General features: G+C 41.4%; 1 protein-coding gene across 5 annotated transcripts; it reads right to left on the minus strand.

The window, feature by feature from the left end:
• Positions 1–105: 105 nt before the first annotated feature.
• On the minus strand, positions 106–21050 carry ampd2b (adenosine monophosphate deaminase 2b). 5 transcript variants are annotated; one of them, XM_020089029.2, is made up of 19 exons: positions 12921–13062; positions 12580–12700; positions 8027–8151; positions 7811–7941; positions 7632–7700; positions 7435–7537; positions 7080–7260; positions 6132–6273; positions 5942–6031; positions 5688–5817; positions 5392–5586; positions 5140–5271; positions 4861–5024; positions 4188–4314; positions 3932–4095; positions 3714–3834; positions 3340–3513; positions 2417–2527; positions 106–2325 (listed from the first exon to the last, which is right to left on the minus strand). In XM_020089029.2, the coding sequence occupies exons 3-19, from the start codon at positions 8054–8056 to the stop codon at positions 2110–2112; spliced, it is 2280 nt and encodes a 759-aa protein (XP_019944588.2). In that variant the 5' UTR covers positions 8057–8151; positions 12580–12700; positions 12921–13062; the 3' UTR covers positions 106–2109. The 5 variants fall into 5 exon arrangements, with proteins under 5 accessions (XP_019944588.2, XP_069382409.1, XP_069382407.1 ...); XM_069526308.1 differs by having other exon boundaries at positions 12580–12710; positions 12921–13061; XM_069526306.1 differs by having other exon boundaries at positions 12580–12703; positions 12921–13059.
• Between the last annotated feature and the right edge of the window lie 1354 nt (positions 21051–22404).

Genomic DNA, 22404 nt, shown 5'->3' on the forward strand with positions numbered 1-22404 from the left:
TTTCTTTTTACAAGAGATTATATAATTTCTTTTTCATTTTCCACGTATTAATTAAACAGTCTTTCTAATTACAATCACTCACTCACTCACTAACGAAAGGGAGGCAACAATTCCAACATTTATTCTTCATGGACACAAATGTCAATAAATAATATTTCACAGACAGCACATACAATTCTCTGTGGGTGACACATGTATTTTTCATGCATGAGTGTTGCACAAGCATAAAGGACAAGTATTAATAAGTGCATGAGGCTTAAGATAAAACCTTAAGGATGATATGGATAGATGATGGATGAGTCTAGAATAGTTTACGGTATCTTTGCAGTAGCAAAAACAACTGATGCTTCCCAGGCTGCAGTTTCTCTATAATGGTGACACAAAGAGAACTAATGAAGAAACTAAACGAAATATCACTCTGCTTTCTCGCTCTATTCAAGGAAGCTCCATCCTTTTGCCATTTGTTATTCTCTGCCACTGATTCTATCTCTAAAATTAAAGAACCAAGCTCCTCATAAAACCTCTATGGAGATTGTTTGTGGACGAATCTTTATACAGCTACACAGACATAATCCTAAATTTATACTCCTGCATTGAATTGATGCCATAGATACTCATGTATACTACATTTTGGGGTAAAATGCACCCTACAAGCACTTCTCTAGAAATGTAACATGTTGCAGGGACGCCTTTAACACAACAATTGATTGGAATGGTCCACTTGTCTCATCAAGCACACAACTCATCCTTGTCATCCTCTGTTGCAATCAGATCAGTGGTCGCACACATCTGCTGCAATGTCTTCTGTCTTTTCTACATTACATTATTTTTATAAAAAGTAATTGTTTATTAAACATTTATCTGCTCCAACTTGATACACTCAGTGTCTGTAGTAAGTTAGCCCACTCTCAGTTCTCTGGAAATTAGTTTATTTGTGTATTTGACAAAAGTTGAGATGATGCCTCGTTCACTGGACTATGACTCAGAGATGTTTCTATTTTACGACTTGTGTGTAAAAGACAGATGGTCTCAGTTGAGACATGAAAACATGATCAGATGCTGCAAAGGAGTAGCCACACTGGACACCAGACAAAATACTGATGTGCTTTCATGCAATCCACTGTGGTCTGCAAAAAAAGATAGCATGGATATCACAAGGAGCAGCTGTAGGAAATATGTTGTTAATACGACAGTATAGCTGGGGTACTGAAGACATGGAGCTTTCTCTAAGTGATAGAGAATGAGGTGTTGTTATGTGAATGATTATTTAAAAGTTTTTGCATCACATATTAAACAGAATTTTGCAAAGGCTGATAGGTAGACAGGGCTATGGCCAGGACTGTAGAAACACTGAGGTTACCAGGTGAAGCCTTGCCTTTCGCTCAACTCAACTCCAAACAATATTTTATTATTTGTATTGTTCACATCTTATTTATTCACCTCGCAGACATTTATATTTGTACGTTTTATTTAAGTTCTCTCAAGAGAAGAGAGTGGTTATGTAGTTTTCCTGTACAACTAGTACCAGGAAATAGAGTTATTTAAATTACATTTGTCATGGACTAGTATGTAAACATATTGAAGGGTTTAAATATTTGATTTTTAACTGTAGAATTATATGAGGATTTGCTGGTAAAGATCTCACAAAAATAACCTCAGCGTTTCAGTGTCAGCCACAGCCCTGTGAACTGAGGAGACTCTTACTTTGAAAAATTGATCATCATCAGTCAGTGTTGAATCCAGTGTATGAAATGCTCTAATGGGCTGAGTAATTTGTGGGGTTACTAATGGAAATGCAGCCTTTGTCCACATCCTCTGACGAATTGAGACCACAAACCATGAAAATATAATAATCTCAAAATAAATACATCAGGAGACATTGTGAACTAACCACAACAAATAAACAAAAGAGTGACTAAAGGAAGTGGACACCTTGGGTCCACAGATTGTAGGTCCTCTCTCTTATTGCTACAGCAGCAACTCTCACAGTCTTATTAGAAATCTCTTCTCTTTTCATAGATGTGATATGTTTTTATGGAAATCTGTACAAAGTCCTCATGTGGAAACAGGGAATGTAGTGAGTAAGTTTGTTAAGGTTGTGCCGCTCGTTCATTTCTCTGCCTGCGTGGCGCCCATGCACAGACTGCCCTCCTCCTCGATGGTCTCCAGCTCGTCTGTGCGGATGGCCTGTGTGATTAAATTCAGCTCCTCACACATGGTCTCGTAACGGTACGCCACGCGGATGTCTGGAACGTTGGTGCGTCTGATGTCGTTACTCTCCTGTCCCTCCATGATGTAGTGGGGGCCAAGCCAGGAGCTCTTCACCTGATTCAGAGGAAGAGTCAGAGTTAAATTAGACTTTCTGAGGAGGGGGAGGCATACCTGTAGACAATGATGCTGTGAGGACAGTTGATACCTTATGAGAGAATCCGCTCATCAGAACACTGTTTCTGGCCAGTTCACACATGTCACAAGAGCTCAGCTTCCACACCTGAGTAGCAATACTGTACTCCTCCATCAAGGGCTCCTACACAGACACACAAAAAATAAATATGTTTAGAAGGTGAACCTTTATCAGAAGGGACATTTTTAAAAGAAGCCTCATTGCCACGGTGGATCCATAAGATCTGTCACGTGTTGAAACAGCAGTTGTGATAAATACAACTAAACTAAACATAATTAACTAAACACAAGTATGAGAGATACTGAACTGAAGTCACAGGCATTATCATGATATTTATGAATTTAGTTTTTGTTTGACTTGCCTTTGCTTGTTTCCTGGCATGAAAGGGAAACATAAGGCTGGTATGCCTTACATAAGGTAAGCCTTACATAAGCAGCTTTTGTGTGGAAAAAGATCTGTGTCAACAGCTATTGCAGTGATACGCTAAACTGAAAGGCTCAGCACAGAAAGAATCAGGAGACGTAGCGCTTTGAAAACAGCTTATAGTTTGCCGTGGTTGTGTGAAGTTTGAGAACCGAATACAAGCTGACATTTAGTGCTCTGATCCATTGTTTTAAAAAACGTTTCGAGTTTCTGGTTCTAAGACAGTGAGACTCTTGATTTAGGTTTTATTAAAGATGACAACAATTTAAAACAACACTCTCAACTTTCACGATCAAACCTCTAAAATTACAAAGCTTTTTGGCACGGGGCCTCATTAGTGGTTTTCCAACAGTGGTGTTGTTGCAGTCTCCTGTACATCGCTGATCATAGACAATACGGGGATTCACACAAAATAATGTGGATCAGCTGTTCTTGGGGGGGTCCCCACTAAACTCGGGGCCCCTGGCAATTGCTTGCTTTACCAACCCTGTTGCCTGTCTGCGTACACTGACCTTGGTGAAGTGAAACTGCAGAGGGTCGTCTGTGGACAGAGAGACCATGAGGCCTCTGGACAGGTACTCAGGCAGAGGGTTGCGATGGTAGCTGAGGAACAGGCTGTTATTGCTCAGAGGGGACATGGCGATGCCTATCTGAGCCAGGTAGTACAAGTACTGCAGCACAGGAGCCTGGAGGAGGTACATAATGTTGTATGTATTGTGTGTAAGCAGATAATACACCACAAGGACATGTTAGCATTAAGGAAGCATCATTATGACCGAAAAGCAGCTCAGTAATTGTTTTCATCAATTGTTCACAAACTGTTGGAAGAACGAACTCATCTGTGAATGTGTGACATGTAGCAGATGTTGTAATGCTGAAGTCCCACCTTCCTGAGCAGCAGCCCGTGGGAGATGTTCTCTGACAGCATGAACCCAGACACCAGGTGATGGATTGGCCCAGCTTCGCCACAGTGAGGACGTAGGACAAATGTGTGGAACCCCCGCTGCCTGGAAAGAAAGGACACACAGTTACCAATTAACAAATTGTTGGCATTTCTAAAAAGCAGATTATAGCGGCCAGGTGAAGTGAGGTGTGATGACATACCTGCGCAGGTGGTTCAGCACAGTCATGTTTGTATACATATAGTAGAGGTAGTAGGAATAGGGTGGGTTGTCCTCCTCTGTCCAGTTGACTGGCAGCGGACTGTCCAGGTTGAAGATGTGTTGCTCTGGTTTGGACTCATCGTCCACACTGTCGAAACCCACCACCTGTGTGACGGACCAAGAACACCTCCATGAAACTTTCTGAAGATTGACAAGTATAAATCTGAAAGGTTGAATATACAGGAAAGACTTTGTACATGTTGAAGGAAGAGGTGCAGCTCTGGGTGGCTGCCAGGGTTGACTGTGACCTCAAACAGAGGCATGAAGATGTTCTCCAACATCTCTTGGAAGTTGCACAGTTGTCTCTTTGTGTGGTAGACGTCACTTCGAAGACAGAAAAAACCAAGATATCAGTTGTGGAATACTTTTGGACATAGTGGCACCGATCTTCACATTATGTTAGTGACTGATGTTGACTGTAAAACTCAATCAGTGTCACTCAGAGATGTAAGAAGTAATCACATCTTTTAATTAAATAAAAGCAGAGATATTGATGCAAATAAATATACTATGCATATTTCTTTACTTTCTACGCATTAAACTTTTACTCGAGCAAAAGTAAACAAGCATTATTAAATATTTTAAAATATTTCATTATGACGAATGTCCCCTCTCAGATTCAGAATCATGTCTTTGTGAACTTAAAACTATTTTTACAAAAGTGTTTTCTTATATCATGAATCATTACTGCATTAACATGGAGAATTTCAATGTCGTAGAGAAGCTAATTGTACCTTCTTCATATTCTACTGTACAGTTATATCAAAATATTGCATATCATATTTATGCGTATACTTTCTGTTTTATGAACTCATGAGGGCAGCAGTCAATTATGGGTTTTAGTTACTTTTTACCACTGGTTTTACTCACAAGAGTCGTGGCACTTGAACAAGCCAGCGCACGTTGTGGGAGTAGACCTGATGCTTGACAGACCACTTGGCCAGTTTGTCCCACTCATCTCTTGAGCGGCCGTAGATCGACAGCCTGAGCTCTACATTCTGGTACTTGCTCTCCTCCAGGTCAGCCATCACCTCCTGGGAAGCAGTGACAGAGACAGTCAACAGAGGGCGTCACTTCCCCTTGCAGTCAATCTGCATGCACCAGTAGCACTGTCGTTTCTAAGTGAGAGTTCATGTGTTCACTAAGCACCTTAATCATGTGACCAAAGTACTTCCCCTCGATGTAGTTGTCTGTTTTGATGAAGATCTCTCTCAGGATGGACTCGCCGATGGGATTGTATTTGGCATTGAACTTATCAAATCGATGGAACGTGTTACGGTCCTGCAAAAAATAGTCAGAAGTTGAAGCATTTCACTTTATAACATGGTGGTGCATTTTTTAGACCAGGCTGTGCTTCTGAAAGGATTAGCGCTTGATCCATCCTCTGTGGGCATCTCTTACTGCGTGCATGTCCAGGGTGTCCACACTCAGGTCAAACGCTGTCAGGTTCATGCTCTCAAACACCTCCATGAGTGTCTGACCCTTCCCTCTTTCCACGTGAACAATATCCTTTGGGTACTTCTTCATGGCCCTCTTGATAAAGCGAAGAAGGTGCTTCTGGTTCATGCAGGACGAGGCGTGTATATGTGTGTCAACCTGTGCGGACAAACCGTTGTATTAAAAAACATATACAGTCTGGGTCTGGATTATAGCAAATAATTCTGATTGGGCAAAGTAGAAAGTGCTCTGAAATTCACCTTCCGGATATTGTAAAAGTCTCGATGTGGAACTTTCTTCTGCGCTGCAAGCTCTTTCATCTCGTTCAGCAGGATGTGCATCTGGAACTTGGAGCTAAGATACTGCAGGCGACGGTAACAGAAGGATTTTCTGTGGTGACAGAAAACAAAGAACAAATAGTTTGTGTTTGTGTACTGAGATGGTTCAACACCAGGACAGCAGCCATTTGAAGGGTCATTGAAAGTTAGTATGTTATTTTCTGATATAAACTCACACTGGGCCATTGATGATGAGGGCCATCATCACGTTCATATCAGCGATGTACTCCTGCAGGTCTGGATATGGCAGGTCCAGCTCTGTGCTCCTGTTAAAAAACACAATACGTGATCTGGTTCTAAAAACATGCAACCATCCTACCAAGATACAGCATGCGTGTGCCAAATGACTCATCATGAACATCTCACTTTTCCATAATGCTCCTTGTTGTGTACACATGCATGACACCATCCACCATCTTGCAGCCATAACCCATGTCAGGGGGCATGCTGGAAGCGTCCTGGTTCTCATACGGGTGCTTTTCAGACACAGGTGGGTGCACTGTGGCATCTGTGAGGGGACAGAATGTTGCACTGTGTCACGGTGTTGAACGAGGTGGTAACGCACATGCAAACGAAGGTCTGATTGAACCAGCCTGCCCGATGTGACAGCCTCTACTAGGGTGTGAAACAGATGGATTGTGGAGTCTGTGGGCGTGCCCGGTTATGTCTTAATGTGACTATACATGACACTGGACATGACATATTAACACCATATTAACAGTTGTTTTTGTGTAAGCAGAGCTTCAATAGTGTATTTTTATTAAAAGTTATTTTTATGAGAATTATTTGGAACAATCTTTTTTTTTGTTTCTTTGTCTCATACCCATACATCTATATCTTGTCTGTCTCCCTAGAACTCAGGGTCTTTGGATAGAGGATGTTGTATACTTCATAGAATCAAAACTTTTTGAAAATCCCAAGCAAATTGGCAAGATCTTTTTTTTGGCTCTACAATGTTTAAAAACAAGGCAGTGTCTCTGAATGACTTGTTTTACCCAAAAAACATCCCAAAACCAAAAAGACTGTATATAAAGATGGACGACTTGTCTCCACTTCCTCCCACTATCGAAATGAAATGATCGAAATGAAATTAAGACAAAATATCACCACTACATAGAGTCTGCACTCTAACAATCGGGGGATGGAGGTTCCATTGATACACGACCAATCTTGAGTCAGTCTCAGCCGTCAGTCATGTAATTTCACCTCGTCATCTTACAACTAACTGGCCTCCTGTTTGTTGGTTCCACATGCACAGGACAGTACAGATATATAGTGTGAGAACAGTGCAGACAGTGATAAATGTGAAGGTACCTGCTGTGACTGTGAACTCCTCCTCGTAAACGTCCAGGTCCAGGGGTCTCTCACTGAGCTCCTGCAGGTAACGAGCGGTGGTCCTGCAGAAGCTCTGCAGGGACAAACCCATGTACTTCTGTCTGATGAACAGAGCCTTCACCACACATTTGGCCGCGTCCAACAGATCTGTGAAGGGGACCTGATAGAAAAACAATGGAGTGAAGATAGAGGCAGAGAGGAAAACAATAGACGGTGTCTATTTTGAGAGAGGAGGTGTTAAATTAACAAAGAAACACCACAATAGAAGTTCTGTGTGAAATAGCTCCACTTGCTCCTCTGATTCCTCCTGTGTTGCTGCACTGACTGGCCTTACCCCACATTTCTCCTCCCCAGAGATCGAGACTCTCTGGTACTCTTTCTCTGGGACCAGTTCTCGCTCCTGCAGCTCAGGCGCTTGGCTCTGCTCCTTCATATATCTAATGATAGATTTTAAAAAAACATTACTAACTTTTTTACAGGCTTTTCTGGCAAGATAAAATATACATTCAGTGGATGGAGAGATGAACTCACTCGAGATCAGTGGCACTGTCAGTCTTCATGAACTCCTGCTTGGCTCTCAGGAGGATGTCAGGCTCAAACCTGAGGACAGAGCTCATTTTAAGATCATCACAGGGTCAGAGTCTGACTGCATCCACGGTCACATGTGTTTTTATATTACAGCACCTGCCTCCTGCTGTTCTCCAACTTACTTTACATCCTGGCTGATCTGACGCTCAAGGCGATGCCGTCGCTCCTCCAGCTGCTCGATGGGGCTATCCTCTGGAAATTCATAGGGGGCGCTACGCATCTCACTCTCTGCCAGGCTGCGGGAGAACAGCTCCTTCACACAGACACACAGTAAACAACATTAGGAAAGCTTCACATACATTTAAAGTAAATGCGACTTTATAACTTTAATAACTGACTTCGGCAATCTCCTTGTACTTCCCGTCCATGGATGTACGCAGGTCAATGGACTGTTTCAAGGCCACCGGGATCCCAGGCAAGGAATGCTGGGAAGTGAGGAGGTGGCGCTTACCACGGAGATCAACTGGAGATAAAGGGAGGGAGAAATAGGAAAAGAAATCATTCAAAGAGAGAAATGATGCATCCTAACGAGAGTGAGACTTAAGAATGAAGAAAAGTATAAGGGCCTCACTAACTGTCAACCCTGTTAAAATAATGAATATCTATGAGTTAAATTGAATATCTTTACGTTTTGGGCTTCTGAGCCAAAGCATCTTGGTTGCTACCTCCTGACTGCAGTACAGATCTTAAATCCCACCTCCTCCATGTTAGTGGATGGGACGTGGGCCAAAAGTAAAACCGTAAAATAACTTTTGGTCAAGGTTTCTGTCTTTTTAGGTTTAGGTTCTTGTCACACTAATACATCCCTGTATACTCATTTTTGTGGTGAATTTGGTTTTAATTGATATGAAAAACTGCAGCTCAATCATCCAGCTGAGTGTATTTTTACTCCATGGTTTTTCATGCCTTCAACATAAGGTTAGGGTTATGGGACGAGAGTTCACAGTGAACAGAACAGTCTGGTTCTTCCTCTGTCAGTGGGCCTGCACACAACAGTGGAGGTCAGCGGCTGCACAATGGACCATTCAGGTGGAGAGCCCATGAGCACAAACACCGGCAAATGCCCTCCATTGTTGGGAGACTCAAGTTTTCTACAAACATCTTCTTCATTACAGAAAGGGGACGACGAGGGAAATAGGAAGTCCTTGAAAATACGGATTGGGACAGAACACAGCTGTGAGTGGATGCTGGGACACAGGGTTGTAAACAACAGCGGGTGAGAAACAGAAAAGTTATGGATTTATCAGTGAGGAGAGAAAGTGCCATCACAGCAATGATATTCATCTTTCACTGGAAACTATGCACCTGCCTCTGAAATATTCATGAACCCGCTGAATATTTCATCCTGTGTGTGCTAGAGTGTCAGTGGGTCTGTTGTCCGTCAGTATTTATAACCACTACACACAAGGTCAAAGAGGGTGCACTGTGTGATACCTGTCTGACAATGGAACTGTGAGATCTTTGTATTACAAGTCTGATTTATTTAACACATTATGTTTGAGCCTGTGTGCTCTATGACGAGAGGTTGGCCAATCAGGAGTCGACGAAAAGTTTCATTAAAAGGTATAAAAACATGGGACGGTAGCTATAAACAGAGAAGAGGAGATGCTGTAATTATTGGCACGAACACAACTCACCCTAGTTTATCACCTTCTGCTCAACACTGTCCAATCAACACATCCCACTCTGCACACAGTAAAGAACATACACAAGAACCTAAGACTGAAATCATTTAGTGAAAACTGAGGGAAACAAACTTCTTCTGTGGAACTGGATAGTTGAGCTTCAACATTAGTCTGAGTAAGTTGAAATCAACTGTATAAAATAAGAGATGTAACGTTTGAAAACTCTTCTCTCACTTCCTTCTCTCACTTCCAATTTTTTTGAAGTATATGGTTGGAAGGATGAGCTAAAACAATGACTACTCAGGCCTGTGGTTGTATTTAGTGTGATGATGATGGCTGTACTACAATGATTGATTCAATACTATTAATATATTTGTATCTTTATGTGCATATGTTTATATTTTATGTGTTTATCTATATGGCGTAAGTTTGATAGAATAGTTTCTATGTTATTGTATTTTCATGATTTGTGGTATAACGACTATTATTACTACTCTTTTGTAAATACTGCTATTCATTATTGTTTATCTAGTTCTCCGGTCCAACAGCCTGTGTGTCATCTACTTCGTAGAACAGACAGAACCCTGGGAGGATGCTGCTGATGAACTGAATGATGGGGAGAGGCTGGGGGATGTGGAGATGGCATCTGAGGCAGAAAAATATCACTGGAGAGCAATAGTCCGCCCAGGGAAGTTGGCTGCAGGGGTTTTATTGCAACATCCACCATCTCGATGCTTAAAGAGCTGGGAATCTATGGACAAGCCCTGCACCAGACAGTAAAAGACACATCAGGGACAGCACAAGGCTGCAGCCAATGGCTCTGGATCAGGAGGAAAACTGGGCCCCAAGATGTTAAGATGTATGATCAGCCTGTGAATAAAAGGCTGAAACACCGATGACACCAAGTCGCACAACTGATAAGTCCATCACATACGCTAGTGTTTGGCAATTTATCATCATCAAACTAGTGCATAAGACCTTAAAATGTGCAAGAGATATTCACCATCTTGTCCTATGTTCTAAAATGATTATCCCACCTACTTTAACCTATTTGCTTTTGAGATCTGTGATCTTGTTTGTTGTTATTTAAGATTAATATTTTTCAAGAGATATACCAGTCAGCCAAAACATTAAAACTGGTAACTGGTTTTACAGTTGCAGTTGAATATTGCATTTTTCAATATTGCTTGATAAAATAAACCAGACTAACCAGGTTTACTCTAAATAATTGGTGAAATTCAGTCAATGGTTTGAATAATTGAAAACGAATCTGCAGCTAATGAATTGTTGTAGTCAACACACGCTGTGATGCCAAACTGTCCTCCACACAATCCCTCCTCTGGTGATTGGAGGAGGGGTTGTCTGTATAATGGCCGGCAATGATGTTGTCCCTGCTGTCAGGGTTGAGTCATATCACGTGGTCATGATAACAGTGGACACCGACATGGAGGGCAAGAGCAGCATCCAGCCGCAAAGACATCCTGCTGGGCCACAGTAAACCAGCCCACCAGACCTGGAGCTCAGCCCCTAATGGCTGCTATATTTGGATCGGTAGCATCTATGCTTATGTAACAACTCATCCCCCTGCATTTCACAACAAACCACTCAGAAACGAAAGTCAGCCATGTTTTGCTTGAATATGCTACATAATCCAGTGGCCTAAAGCTTTTATTGACCTGACAGGAGCAGAAGGACAGCAACACAAGAGCTCCATTTCTCCACAATCGCCAGATGTCTCATACAGAAACATGTTGAATCAAAGACAACGCAACACACGATCTGGCACGGTCCGTCGTTCCATATTGTTAGCCTCAAAACCAGGTCAAAAAGTATCAGCTTGCAAAGGGACGTCCACTGCATGCATATTTCAGCAGCAGTACAGAGTATGGCGAGTCTTAACTCTAGGTGAACTCAAATCAGACGGTGCAGCGTAAAAGGTCCTCTGGGTTGAAATGAGAAGTGGAAAGTCATTCAAAGCTCAAAGGCCAGAGGGGAGACAGAGCCCAGGGGTCAGGAGACATCCTGTGGAACCTCATCTGTGTGGCTGCGTGTTATCTTTCCTGCCTATGGGAAACTTCATCTCAGTGACATCCAAGTTCCTGCCTGCCCTAGAGAAAGAAATTCGAAGTGATAATTATCAAATGTCCAAAGATTCCCTCCCCTTCTCCCTCCTTTCACTGTTTAACCACCACACAGGACATGCATCACCAACCACGGTCCACCTGCCACCACTGACTATGCACATTTGTTACTCAGCCCACAGTAAGATGCACTGACTCACATCTTCTGTTGAAAAAAGGAAATGTACACAGAGTTGACCTGTCTCAGAAGCAGAATTACAGGGAAAAACAAAGCAATGAAGATTATGCTCTCTTTTTGGGGGGGTTTCATGTGGAAGTGTATGAAACACAATTAGTTTCAAGCTTTCAGTACAGTTTTCAAAACTCTGTGGTCTAGAAACATTTTGGTCGTTTTAAAAAAATACTGCTGAATATGCAGCCCTATATTTTGTCAGTGCCAAAATCATAAACATAAAGTCAACATCATGACTCGATGTTAAATTTCAGTTTGTGTGTTGCAGACACATAATTTTGTATAATTAAAATTAAACATGGCTGCTCATTCACAGAGTCTCTTGTCCAGAAGAGAAACACACAGTAAACACACGGTAGCATCGAGGACTCAGTCAGATCTAACTCTGGTTTCATTCTGCTTCTCTGAAGGATACTTCACTCCTCCAGCATCTCTGGCTCTGCACCAAACAGCTGATGCCTCTCCACATGTGAAATAAAAGTCTTTGCTTTGGTGTCTGCAGCTGCTTGAACTGCAGACCAGAGTTGTCTCTATAGGAACTGCTCCCAGTCACTTGAATCTTAAAGAAAAGAAATACTGAAAATATGAAAAGGTTGAATGCCCACTAGCACTGAAAACAGTTCCTCACAGTTGCAGGTGCAGTCAGCAGGTTTCTGTTTATCGACCAGCTCTGCTCTCAGCTCTTTTGTGCAGAGTTGCACCTTTGCACAATCTTCAAAACACAAGAGAGAGCTGCTTTTGTGGGGCAATCAATCGACACACATTCTCCTCAGCACAGTGGAAAGACAGCGCTGCTCGGAGCTATTACACAAAGCCGTCAAGGGACAGGCAGAGGAGAGTGGCAGTGAGTGTGAAAGGAAATAGGGACAGGACAGAAGAGGGGGGAGGGTCAAGGATTGTGGGGGGTGAGGATTGTTTGTGCTTCTTGACGGGATGAGGGTAGTGGAGCGTACCTGTCTCAGAGTTAACCAGCAGCTAGCAGGGCTGAGAGAGGAGGGAGAGAGAGAGAGACAGAGAGGCTGTCCTGGTGGGGGAGATGGAGCATGCCAAACAGCAAACGGCCCAGGATGGCGTCTGCTGACCCCTCAAGATGGGTTAAACAAGACGAGATGGAAGGATGGGGAGACACAAGAGAGAAACACTTCAAACATCCAGTCAGAGGACAATGCTGGCAAATACACAACACAGAAATACACAGAAATACACACACTCTCATAGTCATCAGCAGCTCCACACTCACAAAGTCAAACAGTCACTGCCTCTATTCTGCTCAGTCTGACCCTGTCATACATACAAAGAGCTGGTCCTGCAGATCCTTGAACTCCCCCTCACTTCCCAGAGTGTGACCCCCCTCTGTGTCTGTCTGCCTCCTGGTTCAGGCCAGCTGTCGCTGCACTACAGCTGCCTCTGGAGCTGATCCTCCTCATTTAAATGCCTCTGACATCTATCTGGAATGTACCACAGGAGGGAGAGGAGGCAGGGGGGGATGTCGGTGAGCATGCGTATCCTCCTGCTGAGAGTTTCTCCAGCATCACCCCTCTCTTCACCACATCATCCCCGGTGCTGTGTTTTGCTGAGGGGACCATGTGTTCAGGATGTTTGTGTCGTGTGTGTGTGTGTGTGTGTGTGTGTGTGTGAATAGGATGGTGCTGTCTCAGCGGTAACACTGGAGATGTCATGGTCCTTTCTTCACCAGCTGAATAGTTGCAGTCTGAGGGAGATGACCGTCTAATAAATGAAACCCTGCCTCCATCTCCTCTCACATGAATGAAATTAAAGGGGCAGCACAGTGTCCCCATTATGAAATGTGGCGTGCAATTTCTGCAACATGCTTTTCCCATGCCACAGACACAGAGGTGTGTGTACCCTCGATGAAGCAACACATTAATAACTCCGGGGAACTGATGCAATTTCACGACAGAATCTAAAATGTTTGTGAAATCCTCAGCGTAATCCACAATGTGTGAGATTCTCTGCAGTCATATCGCTATTTTATTATCTCTTCTGCAGTGAATGTAAATGTGCTCTGTCTTGCACACACTGACTGTGAGAGAACATGCTGAAAAATGTGAATGTTTCAAAATCTCTTCGTTCTCTTCTGGCCACAAAGACGTCATTTCACTGAGCTGATTTGTGACAGAATACTTTAGAGAATCAGTCATAGCAGAGGTAGAAAATAACTAATTAACTTATCCGACTCTACTGCCAAACAGGGCTCCTGACATTTAAATCAGTCTACAAGGGTTTGAAACAAAGTACTTAATACTAAAAGTACTTACTAAAACAATGCTGATTGAAACTGCTGTTTGCTAAAGCTGATTTCTGATCATTAACAACAAACAGTAAAATCAGTTTTTATAGTTCAACCAACATGAGCTTGTAAGGGTCATCGACGCAAAGAATCTTATCTGCTCTTGCTCAATACTACAGTTCTACTCAAGTTAACATGGAAATGAATAAGAAATATTTACCTTCTCATCCTGAATCTTTTGTGCTTTGCTTTGTTTTCTTACTCTTTCCATTTTTGGCTGACAATAGCCTTAACCATAGTTACTACTTAATCCTAACCTTTATCCTAACCTTAACTTAAAACTCAACTAAAAACCTAGCTTTACTTTAAAATGGGATGATTTGAGGATTTGCTTCCCCCCCCCCCATAAGTCCTCATGTGACTGTGTAAACAGATTTAGGTCCACACAACATGAGTAATACCTGGACACACACACACTTGTCTCTCGATAGTTGTGAGGACAATCATTGGTATAATGCTTTTCCTAGCCCCTTACCTTAACCTTAACCTTAACCATTACAACTAAATGCCTAACCCTCACCCTAAAACAGTCCATTGAATTTATGAGCCAAAATGTGGTGATGGTCTTGAACCATAACTATGGAACGACATGCACAAATACACACACACACACACACACACAGGCTACACAGACCGTAAAGTAGAGTGGATTTAAAGTTGGTTCTTGATTTCATTATTTATTCCCTGTTCTCTTATTGTGAGGCTGTTTTCATCATCTCTTATCACAGCAACAATAATCAGCATCCTCCATCGTCCAGTGAGCCTTCACCACAGAGCTTTGTGCACAAAGCATTATGTCTACACAGCTTCTATATGTACCTCCTGATCATTACAGCATCTCATACTGTAGATAAGAGTTATTTTCCTCCACACTCACAGAAAGAGAAGTTATTTATGTATCTCCGGTTTTGAAAAACATGGCTGACAAACTGGAAAAACACGACAAAGAGTCAGATTGTGATTCAGCCACAAGGAAATTATAAGTCTGCCTCTCAGGGTTAAATTGTTCTGTTATTTTTAAGGCACTTAAGCCAAAATTGCTTTCAAGAGGAGTAATCAACTTGTTCTGGCCTCAAGAGGAAAATAACAAACACTGAGGATCATTGATTCATCAGTGTGGCTGCATTTATTCAGACCAGGCTCCCTCTGCTGGTCAAAAGCTGCATCACACACAAATCATCACTCGCTCTTCATAAAGTGAGACCAAGTTTAACTTGAGAGAAATGCTTCATTCTACACAACCTGCACTCCTTAATGTGGGATAATGAAAACATCCAGTCTGGTGAAGATGTACCATTTTATAATAATAATAATCAACTTTAAGTCGAAATGGTCAAATCAATTTAAAAATGTTAATGTCAAGAAATCATTGATCAATTGATCAATGGCCAAATAAATGAAGTAGAACAATCTAAAACAAAATTAATGAAATTAGCATTACACTGATCCCATTGTATAAAATTAGTGTTAAAAGGAGAACTATGTCAATGGAGGGCGGGGGAAGTGTTGAGTTCCACCCAACAGTGGTGAGTAGATAATGAGTGAATTATATTTTTGGGGTGAACTATCCCTTTAAAGAGTTAGGGTCTTAAGTTTTCTTTTTTTAAGAATATAAGTAAGTAAAACTAACTGGCATTTATGAGGAATCTATAAACATTTAATAAATCATATATGGCACATTAAAGTGTAGTTGAAAGTGTGAATTAATCTTTTTCAAAACAACTATAACGCCTGCTATGAGCACTCATGGAGGCTGATTTTCATATGGGAGAATGTAATGGTTGATAAATACTATAACATCATAAACACTGCAAAACCTCATTATACCTGCCTACAACTACATTTATAGTGAGTTACACATTTCTGTATGGCACAAATGCTAAGTATAGGAAAACTGATTTAAAGCAACACGCACTGTACCTTTCAAACAAGACTCTGGATCTCCACAGGATGATGTGTTGCAGACAACTGCTGGCGTCAGACTTAATGCTCTTCAGTCGGTCTACTGCATCACCACAGGATGAAGTATGAGCCCTGACACAACACACAAGAGGGGATCCACCCAGGCTAAAGTCCACGAGACCACTGACAAGCCAGATGTTCATGCGAGTCACAGACAAAGACTGTTGACTGAAGGGTTATCACATGAAGGTGTGTTGGGGTCGGAGTCGATCACTAATCACCAATTCAGACTTTTCCTTGTATTGATTTCATCACAGGAGGGGCGTGACAGGGCTTAACGTTTAACCTTCAAGGTTCCTCTCCTGTCATTACTGTATTTGGTCACAGGAAAAGACCCTGACACTGTGTTGCTGTGTGGGCATAGAATGATGACAGGATGTGACACAGCCGCAGGAGGCGTGAAGTGCATTGTGTTCAAAGCTCTATCATCAACTAACTTTACTGTATGAATGAACATTTTAAATCAGAAAATACAACGAAACTAAACTCCATTACACTTCTGCTCTCCACAACACGAACATTATTTCGATTTTCTATCCCTCGTTATGTTGAAGACTTTACATACGTACACACGATCAAATAAGAAAATGCACCATTGCTACGTTACACTGTAGCAAAAAATATATATAGTCAGCTCCAGGTTTCCAGTCCTCGACCTGTTTTAAAGAGCATGCCAGTGTTGGTTCATAAAGCACTGAATGTTTTAGAGTGAAAATATATTTCTGATCTCCTGCTACTTTAGGAACCATCCAGACCCCTCAGGTCATCTGGAACAGCTCTGTTTTCTGTCCCCAGAGTCAAAACTAAACAGCAGCATTCATGCTCCACATTTGTGGAAAAAACCTTAGAAATCTTAGTTCTTTGAAATGAATTCTGAAGACTTTCCTCTTTGCCACGGCCAATTACTAACTTAAATAATTAAAACGTAATAAATAATAAAGTCATTTCTTACTCTGAACTGTTATATTGTAACTCTCTTACTTCTTATTCTATTTATTTATTCTTTTATTTTGTATTTTATTTCTTTTGAAGGTTTTTTGTATTGTCTTATGTGTCATGACTCAGAACTCAGGGAGAACACAAATCCAACACAAACCTAAACAGAGGACAAGTGAGTCCAAGGATCAAAACTAAAATACTTATCATTTAAGAGTCCAAGTTATGTCTAGAGTTCAGTGTTTCCTATTTTATTTTGTAGCTTTTGCTCCTCGTGTGTTTCCACCTTGATTTCCTGTCTTTGTCCAGTTTCCCGCCCTTGTGATTGTTCCTCGTGTTTCACCTGTGTCCAATCGACCCCCCCCATATAAGTCTGTGAGCTTGTCTTTGTCTCGTTGTCTTCATGCCGTCTCACGTCAGCACCCTCTCTCCTTCACTTGTGAGTTCTTTGTGGATTTTGTCAACCTTGCCTTAATTAAAGGACACTATATGTTATATGTTTTGCTTCTGTATTTTTGGGTCCACCTGCTCCTTAAAACACAATATTATGTTGCTTTTACAGTTTGTCATGATGTCTTTTGTATTTTATGTAGAGCACTTTGAATTGCTTTGTTGAAATGTGCACAAGTGTAGGAGCGGAAGCTTTTGGGCTCTAACTTTCTGTCTTTACCTTTGAGTGTATATAATGTGTAATAAAGTGAAAAAAGACAGAATCTATTCTGCCTCTTTATTGAATTTATTTTTTCAGATGGTGAATTTGGGTAATGTGGGACAACTAAGCTTCAGTCTACAGGACTTTTACTATAGGGTTAGCATTGACATCATGTGACTGAAATCACATGGCTTCATGGTGGTGATGTCACAGAAAGAGGCTCCCCTTGGAATTGAATAACAAGGTCAATGATATAAGATTCTGACAAGATGAATAAAATAAAGAGTGTCTGTCTTGTGCTCAGGAGCCATTGTTTCAAACATGGAGACAATGGCATGATAAATGATGATGGGTCCCTCACCTGAGGACTGTTTCTGAGTTGCTCCAACAGAACGGCAAATTACTGAATGAATAATGTTATTTTTGCTTGATGATTAAATTTTAAAAGATTTTTAAAAATGTGATGCACCTTTTAAAAAAAGTTTTAAATGACATAGTTTCTAGATTTAGACAACGGTTCTTTGAAAAGATTGATATTTTCTATGAGTAATGTACATTTTCTTATCCAGCTTTCTTTCCTTATTGCATTATGCTTTTATTTTATTTTAATTTGGTACATTGAGCTTGGCATGCATATAGCAAGATGATTTAGGCTTTTAAAGCCTAATACAAGTGTCCAGGGTTATAGAATTCTCTTTTTTTGCCACAAAGTACACTTTAGCAAAGAGTCATGTCTCCTCTTGATTATCTCCATTCCTTCTTCTGGTGTGGTTAGAAAACATCTTCAGGATTACAGAAAGGTATATGATGTCAAAATTGCCAAAAATGTCTTACGTGCATGATTTTTACTTGCGATGGAGAAGTATCACACCGCTGAATTACCATAAATATGTGATGATCTAAAAATGTATGTTTTCTTGTAACCTGTATTTATATTATGTGCTGTAGTGAGTACTTCTAATCTGTTTTATTTCTGCACATCCATCTGCAAATCAATGTAAAACCTGCTCTGTTTCCCAGGAGAGTATTTGTGCAGACACTCAATCTAATAAAGCCTTTTTATGACACTTTAATAAGTAAATAATCACCTCCTGCGACATGAAGTTCTTCTCATTTGACCTTATTGTAGTGATTCAACGAGAGCAAACCAGCACAATGCGCAGAATAGGCTAACTGCTGAGTGGGTGGTGCTCTAATCTCAGAACTCTCTTTTTCACAGGCGCAGAAGTGATTCACCCACGGCCGTCCTCCGACGAGTTCACGCCACACTGCCTGCAACAACGTGCTAAATGTGGACAACGCCATGATGCTGCAGCTCCTCGCACAGTAAGAGAGCAGAAGGCCGTCTGATAGATGATGAGCAGTATGTAATGTGTAATTGGGGGCTGTAAACTTTGAGGGAAGCCAAGCGGTGAGGGACTCAACCTCATTTAGTGATGATTAGACAGTCAATGACATCTATTCTCTGCTGGGCTGATTGATTGATCGACAGAGAGCTCATCAGATTAGAAAGTTCAAGCTTCTTATTGAGACAATCCTAAAGCTCTGTCAGTCCAGAGAATCATTAATCAGACTCATGATGTGAGAGTGTGCATAATTTATGGTTCTGTTATGAGCAGCTACTGCAGAGACAGGAATAACAATCACTTCAATAAAGATGCATTAAGCATTTAAAGACATGACACTGGCGATTATCCACAGGTCATCATTCAATCAACTCAATATCTTAAATGATCATGTATCTGCAGAATATTTTCCCTGCATGTATTACTATTCACACATATAACAGTGTACTGTACAATCTGCCCCAAACTAGACTGAGTGCCCTTTTTAAAAAAAAAAAAAAAAAGATGATGAGTCACATAAATGTCATCTTTGCTTACTCTGATGTTTCCCTGGACGCTTTAACAGCATAAAATGTGAATGTTGTGTTGATAAGATAAGAAGTACTAAATTAGAAATCAAATACTGGAGGCACCAGAAGAGAATCTGTGCACAGCAGTGTGTGTTTTTTATATCTACAATAAGATAAATATAAAAGCAGAACTAATCATTATTAATTCCAGTCTGAGGCTCCAGAGCAATGAAGGTAATGGCCGCTGTCAGCTCTGAGCTGTAAATGAGGGTAATCACAGTGCGCATTCAACAGGAGTGAACGGGTTGGGGAATCACTCGGACCAGCCGCTGTAGCTATTGTTGGGATTGAAAAATCATTCTGCGACTATACCACTGCAGTCACTGTAACATGACCGTATGTCATCGATGTGTCCCGGTTGGTAACATAACATGGTGTATTCTGCGTGGACCATGTGATTGTATTCTAAAAATCTAGAAATGGGGAGATATAAACAATTTTAAAATGTTCAAAGAAAGAACTAACAGTTGAAATGGTCTCATTGTGAATGATAAATAAGACTAAATATTGCATGTGAGAGAATACAATTAAATAAAATGAGCCTTTCCATGTTTCAGGGTAAATGTGTTTGAAAAAGGAGATGACAGGGAACAAACAGAGGGAAGTGTATTTCGATGGCTTGTTTTGTGCAATGGTCATTCTACATTCATTGTAGCTTTGATGAATGGCTGATCAGTGTTTGCATACATCAGAGTGGAGGCTAATCCTTTCATTCAGCGGGGGATCAAGTCCTGAGGGTACCAACATACATATTGTGATCAGGCCACATACACTGCCGTCAGGCCGAGTGAACAACACAATCATAACATTGATCTAAGCAACACGTCGCAGTCTGATAAAGGAAAAAATCCACATTTGCAACAAACACTGTCACAAGTTAGGTGGTAACTCACAGAAGAGCTGTAATCCTCCACCTTAAAACATGAAAACTGACAAAATATGAGTCTTGCAGCGTTTCAGCAGCATGGAAACATAGGAGCTAGCTAATGATAGACAATGTGTGTATTTTCAAATACAAGTGTGTGAAAATAGATTGACATGAACCTGCAGGATCACAAAGCAGCACAGAGCCTCCTCTGCTGCACTGCCCCAAGCAACAGGTTTGCATTTTCCCCAAACTACTCGCAGACTAATTGTGATGCACCCTGCGTGTCAATCCTCACTCCTCAAAATGAGATGTTCAAGAGGTCACATTTCTGTCAAAGATGCACAATCCAAAGATTTACAACCAGAGCTCACAATCCAACCATCCTGTGCAGCCCCAGACTCCCTCCACTAACCTGTGCTGGCTGTGTACTGCAGGCTGCCCCGCTTCCTGAAAGGGGAGACGGGCTTATTCTTGGCCCCGGTGGCCCCAGCTGTAGTCCCAGAGGGCAGGTTGGAGGACATTTTCCCAGGCAGTGTGGCTCAGCGTGGCTCGGATGGGAAAAGAAGGTTAGAGTGAGTCAGAACTGTAGAGTACAGAGCGCCGGAGAGGAGGAGAAAAAGAAGATAGACGACAAAGATGAGAGGAAGGATGCAACACAGATGCTGGGAGCTTGAGGGGGTTTGATTGCAGTCAGCGTTAATGCAGTGTGCGTATGTGCGTGTGTGTGTGTGTGTGTGTGTGCGTACGTGCCTCTGAACAGGGATTTCCAGGCTGTTTGGTCCAGCGTGGTGCTGGGGAGCATCCCTCTGCAGAGAAACAAGCCCCGCCCCCTCCCAAAGACTCCAGTGCCTGAGCTGGATAACTGATGGAGGCTGAGGGAGGGGGGGGGCGTGTTGATGGAGAGGCTCGGCTTCCCCCCTGCAGCGTATACACACACACACACACACACACACGAGAAAACATACAGGGTAGAAAACACACACACACAGGGAGGAGGAGAAGAACACACAGCAGCGCAGTTCTGCTGTTGCCATGACAACCACAAATCTGTGGGAAATATGAGAGGGGAAAGTTGCAGCAGTAGTGAAAATAAAAATGAAACAATAATAATGTCTATTTAGTAAATATATAATAAGATAGTTTCACAATAATAAGTGGTCCATAACACACTTTAAGGTCGTTTTTAGAAAAAGGATATTTTAATCAAATAGTCTCCTATAACCACTGTTTCTTATTTTGAATTTTGAATGACTGGGTTTAGGCCAAAAACATTTGTCATGAGGTCGCAGTGACATTTGAACACTAAGAGCTAATAATCACTTCATTCTTGAGTTCAAGTAAATATTTGTAGCAAATTTAAAGAAATTCCCACTACTGTCACCGGCTCAGAGGCATAAAAATGTGCACAATCATTTCCACCTCAATCCAATGGTGCAGCAACATAACAGTACCCTGCATGTGAAAAGGCTTGACCTTCCTCTCTCTTCCTCTGCCTCACCCTCTGCTTTTCCGTATCTTACTTCTCTTATGCTGATGTGCCACCTCAGGTCTATATTTGCTGCCTGACTGAACACATAAAGGATTTATTCCTGCACAATTTACCATCACATTTATTCTGTTGCCAGATGGCAGACAGCTTTAATAACCAATGCAATGAATAAACAGATACAACAGTGAAGCTTTGCAAACATGCATGAAATGAGACGACACTTCAAAGCTGAGTATAATTTATTCATCAACAAAATCCAAAAAACATGAATACATCAAGTTGATTGTATTAATCTGAGGAACTGATATAATGTATCATGGTGGAACACTGTTCACTGCATTAAACATTGATTATTTCATATTTTGCAATTGAGAGTAAATCTATCTGAATGGTTGTTCAGCTTGTTGCAGCTGTAAACAGATGTTTACTGAGGAAGTGCAAAGTGCAAAGGTTTGTTTACCGAGTAGCCAGCGCCCTCTTGTGGTATTCATGGGGAAGTAGCTAAACTGAAAGCAGCCCACCACTCTTGTTAACTGCATTCTGTAAATCTGACAACATGCCAGCTCTGTGGTGATGATATCAAGAACATGCTAACAACAAACTCTATGAAATGTTATAAATATTGTAAGTGCTGATATAGATTAT

The sequence above is a fragment of the Paralichthys olivaceus genome, chromosome 6 (genome assembly GCF_024713975.1).
Source record: "Paralichthys olivaceus isolate ysfri-2021 chromosome 6, ASM2471397v2, whole genome shotgun sequence".
NCBI classification, from domain to species: Eukaryota; Metazoa; Chordata; class Actinopteri; order Pleuronectiformes; family Paralichthyidae; genus Paralichthys; species Paralichthys olivaceus.